General features: G+C 38.6%; 1 protein-coding gene across 1 annotated transcript in view; it reads right to left on the bottom strand.

Moving 5' to 3' along the window:
• CSMD1 (CUB and Sushi multiple domains 1) overlaps window positions 1-13,068 on the bottom strand; it is a 2,052,675-nt gene that overhangs the window by 483,165 nt on the left and 1,556,442 nt on the right. The window contains exon 11 of the mRNA XM_073902260.1: window positions 6,634-6,737. Coding sequence (XP_073758361.1) covers window positions 6,634-6,737 — 104 coding nt within the window. The remainder of the gene's footprint in view (window positions 1-6,633; window positions 6,738-13,068) is intronic.

Consider the following 13,068-nt stretch of genomic DNA (forward strand, 5'->3'; position numbering starts at 1 on the left):
TTTCTTTCTTTCTTTCTTTCTTTCTTTCTTTCTTTCTTTCTTTCTTCCTTTCTTTCTTTCGAGTGTCAGTGGAGAGGGGAGGGACAGAGGGAGAGAGAATCCCAGGTAGGCTCCCTGCTAAGCACAGAGCCTGATGCAGAGCTCGATCTCACAACCATGAGACCATGACACAAGCCAAAACCCAGAGTCTGACACTTATCTAACAGCCACTCAGGCACCCTAAGAACCTACAAAGAACTCTTAAAAAATTATGTTAAATAATCCAATCAGAGAATAATAAAAAGACATATGGACAATTTACCAAAGAGAATGTACAGATGGCAAAAAAAAAAAGAGGCAAGAAAAAGATGCTCAATATCATTTGGAAGTTTCTTATAAAACAAAACACACAACTAACGTACAGTGCAGCAATACCAGTGCTGATGATCTATCCAAGACAAAAGAAAACTCATGCTCACACTAAAACTGGTGCAGACATGATAGTCAATTTGGAAACAATGGTAGATGCTCTGCAGTGGTAGATGTTAAACTCACAGTGGCACATCCATATCATGGAATTTGAGTCAGTCATGAAAAGGACAGAACTATTCCTCAATTTTCAATATTCAGGGAATATTGCGGAGTGAAAAAAGACCATCACAAAAGGTTATACTCTGCGATTCCATGTATATAACATTCTTGCAATGATACTATTTTACAGATGGAGTTCAGAGTGGCTTTCAGCGTCAGGGAGAGGTGCGGGAGAGGGAGACAGAGGTGATGACAAAAGGCAACACCAGTGAGATTTGTCAGATGGGGACTGTATGTGTCTTGACTGCTGGTGGATACATAACCGAATTTAGAATTTAACACACACACATGAATAGAAGTAAAACTAGGAAAGTCCAAGACTGAGGAGTTCTATCAGTGTCAGTATCCTGGTTGTGATATTTGGTTATGGATGAAAAAGTGAATAAGAATCACTTTGTATCAACATCTTAGGTTCAGATATCCATTGAGCAATCTCCTGTCTTCATGACCATAAATTAAAGCTCTCCATGTTTGCATCTAGCAAATGGAAATAATACCTGTATCACAAGATTGCCACGAGACAATGCAGGTACACACAGATTCAGTAAATGACAGTTCAATCCCCCCTTCCTTCCTCCTTTCTAGTATCTTCCATTTCCAAAGATGACTCAGGACCCCGTGAAACCTTGCATGTTTCACTATATTAAAGCAGAAATAATAACTATAGTAATATAATATTTTCTTGTTGCATTGTACTTCCAATGTTTTTAAACTAATTTTTTATTAACCATTCCTTTTTACACATACAATCCTTTGAGCCTGAAAGGCGTAAGACAGGCAGGCTTGTTGCAGTATAAATGGATGTCCCTTATTGTTTTAAATGCTCTTATACCCCCCGAAAGAGAATAACTTAGCCTTTGAGTTAATTTAATGTCAAAAACACACAATACAACCTTGAAATGCTTTTGGCTGATGATTCATGGAAAAGAGATCCTTAGCTCTTTGGGTTAAGAGCGTGTAAAGAAAGACGTGTATTTCTTGGCTTCTTAGAGAAAAGCAGCCACAGTGAGTCAACCCTCGTGATAAAATGAGCAGGACATTTGGAAAGTGGCTCAGGTTGTCAGGGCCCCAAATCAGTTGGCATTCACCCCACTCCATCTCCATCAGGCACCGCAGGTGAGCTATGCTTCCCTTGGGACTTTTGGCTTCTCCCCTATAGGAAGGTTGCCTCCAAAGACAACTTCCCATGGGGCCCCAAGGTCCTGGGTCATCTTGCCCTCCCAGACACCTCTGAAACAGCTGGTATCCTAACCCTAAAATGCTGATGTTCAGCGGTCTATTTATTTCCCCACTGATAGGGTTGTTGGAATAGAGAATCTGGATACCGTAGCATATGGAGAGAGGGCCCTGCTCCGCTTGTCCTCTCCAGGGATCTAACAAAGGCTGGGCAGCCTCTGCCTTCTCCACATGCTGGCCATTCCCCTGAAGACCCCCTCCCCCCCCAATCCTGCTATAATGTCTGAATTGCAATAAATATTTCTTCAAAGAATTGAGGAAGAAGCCTCCCGGACAAACAGACAGAGACAGGAAAGCTACCATGGATAAAGTCTGCATGAAGAATGGTGTTGTAGCATGAGTCCGATCTGTGCTATCAGATGTACCCACGCGCACAGGCAATGCCATTAGGAGAATGAGAATATGAAGAAAAACGCTTGTGATCATGAGACTCCAGACTTCCAAGAACCTAGGGAGTGTACTCGATTTCTAATCGTGAAAACATGGGTTTTTTATCGAGAAACCCTTTAAGTTTCCAAACATAAACTGCTCAAGCTTTTCTCCAAAGCACTAAGAGATATATTGATTGGATCGTCTGATGATATCAAAGATATATAAACAGGGAAACATCAGTTTTTAGTGTTTGCTGTTGTGTGGCTGTTCCACAGTCTTTTAATAAAAAGAGAATGATGCCCTTCGGCTCAGGATTTGCCAACTACAGCAGGGGGATGTGGACACAGTTTACAAGGGCTTGGGAAGCTTCTAGAAATAAGAAGCAGTTTCAGAAATAATAGATAACTGACCATTAGTAACCAAAGGATACTAATCCTTTGCAATTAATCCACAAATCTAGCAGGACAGAGGCAGTATTACTCTCAGACTTCCCTGAGGTTGGCTATTCATCCCCTTAGAGGCACAGACATTTAAAACTTATAACCTGAAATTAAAGCAATCCCCCAGCCACCAATTGCTAATAACTGAAAAGGCCAGAGGGAATTCCAGATGCAATTCTTCTGCAAATTAAATTCAAGACAATTATCAATATATATTCTTGGATGGATCTCAACAGAAATTTGTTAAGTAACTTATTTAATTTTAAGCCAGTCCCTCTGTAAAAATAACCTCAGTAAACCCATTCATCTCTTGGGAAGATTAGACTAATAAAAGGGTCTCCTAAATTCAGTTGTTCTCTTTTTGTGCCGAGAATGTTAAGAAACTAAAACACCATTAACAAAAATTAAAAAATTGAAAACCACATTTAGAATGAGCTGGTTAGGTAGCTCACTCTCTAGAATTTTCCTAAAAATCCAAGCCTAGAATTCCATCTCCCCCAACCCCAAAAGGAGGAACCTATAATAACATACTGAGCCTGAGGTAGTAAATACTAGTCTTCCATAAAGAAGTTTTGAGCTCATATTTTATTTGAAATCTGCATCATGAGATCCAATGATTTTATACTCTGGTATATAACTAGCCCCATGTATCTGCCATCTCTCCAATTAGATTTTCAACTCCGTGCTGAGAATAAAGTCTAGCATATAAGTACTCAAAAATATTTGTTGATGTATTCTATAAAAGTACCTGTTTATTTGAAGACACCAGCTGTGATTCTCTGACTGGCTTCTTTTTTTTTCTGTAATTTTATATAGTAAGAAAATATATCAGTGGCTTCTCTTTTCTCTCTGCAGCTGATTAAATGCCCAACTGATCTTTGTAACATTATGTCTCCCAAAGGGCATCTCAGTTTGATTCAGTTGGCTATTTAGTTTTTCATTTATAGATTTGAGCTATCGAGAGGAAGTTCTAATAACACTTATGTCAATGTAATACATAGTTTGCTCTTGCTCTCTTAACAACAAAAAGCATTTAAAAAATGGGTGTCTGACTTTAGATCTTTAATAGTTACCTAAGGGATTTTTTATGGCATTACTTTGCTCCATTTATATTTTATATTTTGCATTTATTTAAAATTTTCTCTAATTTGCTTTAGTGACACCTTTCTTAAATTAGCTCTTATGATAATAATAAAGCTACTTCACTTGTGGGTTATATTTCTTAACTCTGCAACACTTTAACATGCATTAGTTCATTTTGCTCCTTGCCACAGGCAGGAAAAGTTTATTATACATATTTTATAGGCATGAAAACAGAGGTACAGAGAGGTGAAGTGACTTCCCTCAGGGTAGGAGAGGTGGTTAATAGCAAAGCTAGAACCAGAAACTCCATCTTTGGCCTTCTGGCCCCATTCCTATCCACTCTGTCAGTGCTGACAAATACTCCTGCACACCAACACCAGGCCGGGAGTGTGCAATCAGCGTGGCAGCTTACAAACAACACAGATGTCAGGGCTCCACCCTGCAGGAAAGATATTCTTATAAATAGAGGCAATTCCCGTCTAATAATTTGGCAAAAAAGAATAACTATTTGGTGAGGGTGGGGGAATAGGGACTTTCATATAATGTGGCAGAAGAACAGAAACGTTTCTACCAAGAAATTTTTAGGGGAAATTTTGAGGAAAGATAACAATGTAAATGAAGTTCCCGTTTACCCCTAAAAATCACCTGCCACAAATTTCCCTGGAGGCATACCAAACAAGTGTGGCCAGGTATTTGTATGGAGTTGTTTAGTGCACGGCTGCTTATAAATGCAAAGGATGAGGTAGGCAGAGGAAGGCACAAGACCATCAATGAGAATTCCTTAAGAAACATGCCATATCCATATCCATATCCAGCAGACACTGGAGAACAATAACTGGATTTAAATATCTACATATATCCAGTGTATACCAGTATATACATATCAACATATCATAGGTTTTCAAGTTGGGGTAAATCCTTTTTTTTTTTATTTACTTTAAAGATTTTATTTATTTATTTGACAGAGAGATAGAGAGCACAAGTAGGCAGAGAGGCAGGCAGAGGGAGGGGGAGAAGCGGGCTCCCTGCCAAGCAGGGAGCCTGACATGGGACTTGATCCCAGGACCCTGGGATCATGACCTGAGCTGAAGGCAGACGCTTAACGACTGAGCCACCCAGGCGCCCTGGGGGTAAATCCTTTAATCTACCTACGTCTTAGTCTTGTCATTTATAATATGAGGATACTATTAACCCCTAACTTACAGGATTAAGGTAAGGACTAAATAAGATAATATGTATGAGGCATTTAGCCCAGCACATGATATATGAGATATTCAATGAATATTAGCTATGATATTACTAATGCTATTATAATTATTATCATAAGTCATGGGCCAGTAACATGATTTTAATTATTATTATTCGTGTAATTGACCCATAAGAAGATGAGATAGAGTCATGTACTGGTAGGGAAAGATGTCCAATATATAATAAATGACAAGGGTACATTACCAATGTAGTCAGAATATGGGCCCATTCATTGTTAAAGGCACGGACAGCATGTTCATCTACAGCACTTTTTAAAAATGTGAATTACCTTATAAGCAACTGGTAAATATAGAATGAGTGCGTATAATAGCCAGTACTGTTTTTCTCTAGCAGAACAATAAGTTGAAGGTATTGAATAAGAAAAGAGTTAAGGTAAAGGCAGGGAGAGATAGGAGGCCCCTAACTCCCCTGAGTAGGCTCACACAGGGGGCTAGGTGGCCAGGCTCACAGAAGTCCTACCTGTGCAGAAATGTTACAGACAAGATATTAACCAAAGAGAAGGGAACATAACAATCCACCTTGTCTGTCCTAAGCATAGACAAGATATTTACATGGTAGTTACAAATCCACCTTATTTGTCTTAAATGTTATAGATGAGATATCTAGGAAGTTCTCTGGTCAGTTTTCTATAAAAGACTGACCATAAAAGCCTGCAGTGGCAACCCATTTGGGACCCCTCTCACTCTCCAGAGCTTTTTCTTTCCTTTCTGTTATCACCTTCACTTAATAAACTTGCACTTCACCCTTTTGGGTCCGTGAGATTCATTCCTGACTCTGTGAGATAAGAACCCTGCAATCCTACAACAGTATCAGGGGCAAGATCCCCCACAAACAAAAAGCAAGCCTGAGCATTGTACAAGTAAACCAAAAAAATAAAAAGGTGGAAAATGGCAGAATAACCTCCATTAAAGAAAGAGGTTTCCAGCTTGGTAGTAGTAGGACCTGCTACATGAAGCCATTGATTAAGCTGCTAACGCTGGAGGAAAAGCTACAAAGACGTTTCCCTCTGTGCTGACAACCTTGATGAGTAGGGATTCTCCCAGATCATGTTTTCAATTTGGATAGCATGGGTCTCATGAAAGTGACAAAAGTGTCCTCAAGGTCCAACACTGGGGAGCAGGTAAAGACTTCGGGGTACAGCACCGCAGGGCAGACTAACTCCCCGTGCAAGTGGCAGGGCAGGCATTCATGTGCTAATCTTCATATCAAGGCTGTGATTGTATTTTTCTGGACCCTGTACACCGAGTGCCACAGATACACCATCAGTTATCCCAGTGCTATTACCCCCCAACCTCTGCTTGCAGCACGTGCTCTCACAGACTGCAAGGGCTTTTGTAAGACCTACGTTATTACTCTAGACAATACTTGTACTTCCAAGAACACTGAAAAGGTAATGCCACAGGGAAGTAGAAAGAGAACACTAAGAAGGAGGGGCTGGTTGAGAAACTACCATTTCTACTTTATACTCTTCTGTATATTCTAATGTTTGCCATAGTTTTTAATAATTTGAGGGGAAAAAAAGTTGAAACAGATGAAACGTAATCCTGATTTAGTTGTCATGTGAAATCAGATTTGGGCACTACTGGCTTGGCAAGTACCCATCCATGCTGGCACAGCCGGCCACACGCCCAAGAGGGGAAGAGACACTGCACCCCGTACTTACACGTACAAGACCGTCCGGGCATCACCCACTTTGCCAGCATCGCCCACCGTGAGTGTGTCATAGCCTCGTTCCAGTTCAAACTCCTCGAACGCCAGCTTGATGACCTAAATAAAGCAAAGATCCTTCTTTAGCCTCGCAGGAACTTTCCATGATTTTGGGATGCGAACATCCAGTTGTAGTGTGACTATGGATCATTGTATATTATCTACAGATTCTTATATACATTTGAAGACTCTCAGTTACAGAATTTTAAAGAACTCAAAACTGCTAACACTCCAGAGATACTGATTATCAGCAATAAAAGTGAAATTAACCCATATTATGCTTTAAGTCAGATGTCTATCAAATATTTATTTTTTACAGTGCTTAGGAGGACCCAAAAATAATATAAGCAAAAAGAATTGTTCATTAATTCTTTTTTTAATTCTTTTAAATATATCTCATATGTTAATTCTTTTAATATTTCTTTTAACATATTTTGAGGACACCCAAACACTCTGAAATAAATATTTTTAGAGTAATGTATGCAGATTTTATTTAATTATCCATATTAACATATTAAAAAGATCTGAGGCTAGAAAGTTTTCCTCTATGTTTAACTTCGCAAAGCCTTGAAGCTTTATTTCTTAAAGAACACCTCTGTCGGGCGCCTGGGTGGCTCAGTTGGTTAAGCGACTGCCTTCGGCTCAGGTCATGATCCTGGAGTCCCGGGATCGAGTCCCACATCGGGCTCCCTGCTCGGCAGGGAGTCTGCTTCTCCCTCTGACCCTCTTCCCTCTCGTGCTCTCTATCTCTCATTCTCTCTCTCTCAAATAAATAAATAAAATCTTTAAAAAAAGAAAAAGAACACCTCTGTCGTGGTGACTGATACCATACCAACTAGATATGATTGGTTTATGTCTGATACAGCTATATATTATGATTCTATGAATTTCTTTTTATAGAGCACAGGGTCCTTTTCTCTTGAAAGAAGAAATGCTTTCTTCCACGACCAATATTGGAATCAAGGAGAAAGAGAGTAAGAGATGTCATGAAATTAGGCTAGAAATCTGAGTGGCAAAGAGAACTAGGAGAAGGAATGGGGGGTTAGGTAGATTAGATAGATGATAGATATGAAAGTAATTAATAGATGACAGATATATAGAAGTTACAGATAGGCAGATAGATCAATCAATCGATAGATAAAAGACAGATACAGATAAAAGATTGATAAGAGATACAGAGATAGATTGGTCAATCAATAGAGAGATGAAAGAGATAGATGATAAATGATGGAATAATGGAAGAAAGTGATATAGATAGTAAATGGATAGATAAACAGAAACCATAATACTGGAAATACATTTTCATGGGATCTATTTCAGAGTAGATCTGAAACTCTGTAATCTTGTAAAAAAGTACCAAATGGCTGTTTGTTAGACCTGAAAGGAAAGAGTATGTGGCACCAGAAGAAAGTCAGGCTTCCAACTAATACCCAACTTAATGTGTGCAGTCCTGAGCAGGCCTCTAAATAGATGCTTTTCTGATCAATGCTAATATGGAATACATTAAATTTGCTATTTGAAATTCCTACTAAAATTAGTGATACAGTTATTATAATTTATTATAAAAGTCTACTCTTTCAAATTGCAGTGTCTGTGTGAATACATTATTTTAGCAGGCTGCTTTGAAACAGGTGTTGAGGTTGATAGCTCTGGCAAACCAGGATCAATATTGCATATGAAGCTTAGGACCTGAACCTGGTTTTATTTCATTTTTTTTTCTTTCTCATGGGTCTATTTATAAGTGGCCATTGTCCAACAAGAAGAGAATAAAAGAATTGAAGGATCATCATTGAGACCGGCAGGTTCATTCCCATCACCTTCCTGACACATGTATTCAGTCCTGCCTTGTGCAGCACCCTGCGGGGAAGCAATGATAATCCATTAATGTCTGAGGGTCATGGTTGGACAACTTGTAATGAGTCACACACAGGGGGTCTCACTACATAACTGTGCTTTCATTAGGGGTGTAAAAATGGCCATTTTGTGATTTTGTCAAGCCAAGGCAAAGGGTATCAGAGAGGCTTTTGTCAGTGGTTAGCCTCAACAATGAGCCAGAGCCTGTTGTCAAAGGATAATCTTTACTCCATGCTATTAATGCTCCATAAAAAGAGAAAATGTATACCCAGTTTTGGGCAAAGAACCTGTAGTGTGTCAGATAATGTGGCATTCTGTAAATATTCTACCTGGTATTAAAATAGAAACTGTACCTCTGAAACAAATAATACATCATATGTTAAAAAAAAAAAAAAACGAAGAAGAAGAAGATAGCAGGAGGGGAAAAATGAAGGGGGGAAATTGGAGGGGGAGACAAACTATGAGAGGCTATGGACTCCAGGGAAACAAACTGAGGGTTCTAGAGGGGAGGGGGTGGGGGGATGGGCTAGCCTGGTGATGGGTATTAAAGAGGGCACAGTCTGCGCGGAGCACTGGGTGTTATGCACAAACAATGAATCATGGATCACTACATCAAGAACTAATGATGTATTGTATGGTGATTAACATAACATAATAATAAAAAAATAGAAAATCACATTTATAATGAAATTTGCCAGCATTTCTCAATCAGGGATGGGCAGAGATGCAAGTAAAAAATAATGTTGAGTAAATACCTTTTAAAAGATTTTATTTCTTTATTTGAGAGAAGAGAGAGTGCACAAGTGGGAGAGTGGGGCAGAGGGAGAAGCAGACTCTCTACTGAGCAGAGAGCTGGACTTGGGGCTCGATCCCAGTTCCCATGACCTGAGCCAAAGGCAGACACTTAACCCACTGAGCCACCCAGGCGCCCCATGTAAATACATTTTTAAATAAAAACTGGATATATGTAAGGTGTACACAATGATGTTTTATACACATAAACATAGTGAAATGATTACTGCAGTCAAATTAATTAACATATCTCTTCGCATAGTTACCATTTTTTGAGTGTGGTGATAATCTGTACTCTTAGCAAACTTCCAGTTTTCAATACAACATTATTAACTATACCACCATACTGTACATTATTAAATCTCTCTACTTATTCATCTTACATAACTACAACTTTGTACCCTTTGACCAACATCTCACCGTTTCCCCCACTCCCTGGTGCCTGGTGGTCACCGTTCTACTCATTGATATTACGTATTTGACTGTTAGATTCCACAGGTAAATGAGATGATACATTTTTTTTCTTTATAGATCTGTTTCACTAAGCATAATGTCTTGCAGGTTCATCAATAACTGTTACAAATGGAAGTATCTCCTTTTTTAAGGCTGAACACTATTTCCGTGTGTATGTGTATATATACACAAATACACACATCTTTACTTTATCCATTCATCTGCCAATGGACACTTAGGTTGTTTTCATGATCTTGGCTAATGTGAATATGAATAACGCTGAGATATATTTGGGATTGTGGGTGATTCAGGGACCAAAGTGGTTTCTTTAGTTCCTTAAAAACGTGCATACCCTCCCCTCTGCCTTGACTTGGTTCCCTACAGAAGGCAGCTCTATATATTTCAAGTTTTTGCATAATGGCTGGTTCTCGGTGGTGCTGACCCTGCTCATTCCGTCCAAAGCAATCTGTCTTTTTGTCAATGGAGCCTCTTCTCTTCACAGTGTTTCACCTTTTGGGATTTTGTGTGGCTCTTCTTGCACTGCCCGCCTCACACCTTTCCATGGGTAAATGCCATGAGGGCAGACACTGTGCCCGCTCCACTTGTTGACGGCAACAAGTGGTTCAATCTCCTGGGATTTATTGAATGCCTACTCTGTCCAGGCCACAGTTTTAGGAATTAAAACAAAGAGGAGAGGGACAAAATTCTGGCCTTCGGAAGAACTTAAAGTCCACAAGGGGGTATTTTGATAAACACAGAGTAATCACAAACTTTTACTGTTATAAATATAGATTCCTTAATAGGTAAATAGGAAGGAAAAAGAAAAAAAAAGACAAAGTTCTAGACTTCAAAAAAATGTAAAACCCACAGGGAATATTCTGATAAATACAGAATAATTAGGGAATTTAACATTTACAAGTGAAGATTTCTTAACGACAATAGATGAAATCGTTTACTTTTTCAACCTCCAAACAGAATCTCAGGCCTGTGAGAAAGAGATGCTGCTCAGTATGGACTCTGGTGCAATTTTTAAAATATGTTCTTGGCGTTTTGTAATACTTTCTATTTTTTTTTTTTTTTACCAATTCTCAGCATCTCACCGTTGTAAGAGAGTTGGTCTGAGTAAGTCCTCATTATGAGCTTCTTTTTGTATAATCAAGCATATCAAAACCCCTATAGACTCCATGAAAATAAAACGCTAGCCTCTCTTTAAACATTTCTAAATCAGGGACTTCTAAAAATATATGGAAGACTTGTTTCTCAACCATTGTAAAAGGAATGTAAAACAGTATCTATAATATATATCCTGGGGTGAGCTTATTCCAATATGTTTATCTTCTGGGAACAATTAAAAACATTTAAGTATTAATTCCTTACATGATTCTTCCATATCTCTCCTTCTCTGTGCTTCCAATTGTTCATTAATTCCTCATTTATTCATATATTCAAGGCAAATTAATGTGCCAGCCCTCTATCATGAACAGGCTTTGTGCAAATCTTTTCATTTGTATAAGTACATTTTAAACACACTGTTACCACCACTCAGACTAGTGGTGTGCTTATCAACAAAGGGTCTTCTTAAAAGAGCAAGTTACTAAATCAATTGTCCCTAATGCTAAGTTTTATCAGTACAGAAACACATTTCAAGATGACAAAGAAACAGAACCATTTAAATTGGGCAGCAGGTGCGGTTGTAATTTAAATTAGCATTAGAAATGGTGGGGAAAGGACTGAAAAGATACCCCATTTCCCTTTCCTGATTTCATGTTCCTCTTCTAACCCCAAGCTGGACATACAAGGTGGTGTCTCACAGAAGGATACAATATCAGTTCACCCTGAGCAACCCTTTCTACTAGCATGTGTAGGTATAGGAGTATGGCTTTACCACTATTTACACCTATGTCTATGAACTTACAATTTCCCTGCATTGTAGAAATTATGTGCTTCCATGTGAAAGACTGTTGAGTAAATGAAAGCAGAAACAGTGATTTATGGTGAATTTTAAATAAATCTGTATTATCTCTGTTTTATTTTAATTGCTCATAAGACTTGGAAGGAAAGATTTGCCAAACTGAGACAAACCAAGCATAATATAACTATGTATTATTTTTATGTGAAATATGACAAATCGGAGATGCCAATAAATACGTCTTTAGGTAGAGCACAAAGGATTTTTAGGGCCATGAAAATACTCTGTATGAAACTATAATGGTGGGTACATGTTCATTTTTTCAAACCCATAGAATCTACAACACTAGGAGTGAACCCTAATGTAAATTCTGGAATTTGTGTGATGATGATGTGTCAGTGTGGGTTCATCAGCTGCAACAAATGTACCATCTGGTGGGGATGTTGACAGTGGGGGAGGTTGTGCTTGTGTGGGGTAGGGGTATATGAAAAATGTGTCCCTTCATCTTAATTTTCCTATGAACCTAAAACTGCTTTTAAAAGTCTTTAATACATCCATCTATACATACATACAAGTTTGTTTCCTTTTAAAGAATGAATAGAATCTTTGTTTCTTATAAAAAGTGAATCATATATTTTACGTAAGGAGAATGTTATTTTGCTATCAGAGCCTGCATAATTTATGCATATAATTAATCCAAAATGAACTCTACTTAAACAATCCCCAAATCCATGGAACCTATACGTAATATTTCCCATACATGTCACTTGCCTTAATTCTTCTAGGAGGGTGCACACCCTGTTTTTCTACCTAATTATTCTTCAGCGTTCTTAATAAGAAAGCAGGTAGGGATGTAATGGAAAACAAAAGCTAACAAACAAAAGGTAAGGATTTGTTTTTAGCTCTTCTGTCAATACTATGACCTAGACCGACACTGCGATGCTATGAGTTCATCTATAACTCTGGTATATCTCATTATATGTAAACAGGCTGCACTAGACCCCATCCCTACAATAGCTATTATGTAAGCAATGGATTTGTTTAAAGTATATTCCAAATAGTTCACAACTCTGTAGCACCATCTTACAGCCAGGATTAGTATGCACTTGGGCCGTCCTCATGAGTAGGAACGAGCGAAAAATAGCACCCACAATGATAGCTAAAATATGCTAGCAACGCTCTGACAAAATTGCACAATTCTGAATGTTTCAGCTATGCTTGCTATATTCAGTGGTACTTATACCTTTTTTTCTGAAGCCCGGCTCCTTAAGAGCTCTCGTAATATTGCCAACAGATGAAATCTGACTTGCTCCTGGAAGCAGGAGCTGAAGTTGACACATTCATGAGGATGAATGGGTTTTCCCGGGGGCTCCACTATTCCAC

The sequence above is a fragment of the Callorhinus ursinus genome, unplaced genomic scaffold, assembly GCF_003265705.2.
Source record: "Callorhinus ursinus isolate GAN/ISIS: 27379988/994484 unplaced genomic scaffold, GSC_fseal_2.0 scaffold17, whole genome shotgun sequence".
Lineage (NCBI taxonomy): Eukaryota > Metazoa > Chordata > Mammalia > Carnivora > Otariidae > Callorhinus > Callorhinus ursinus.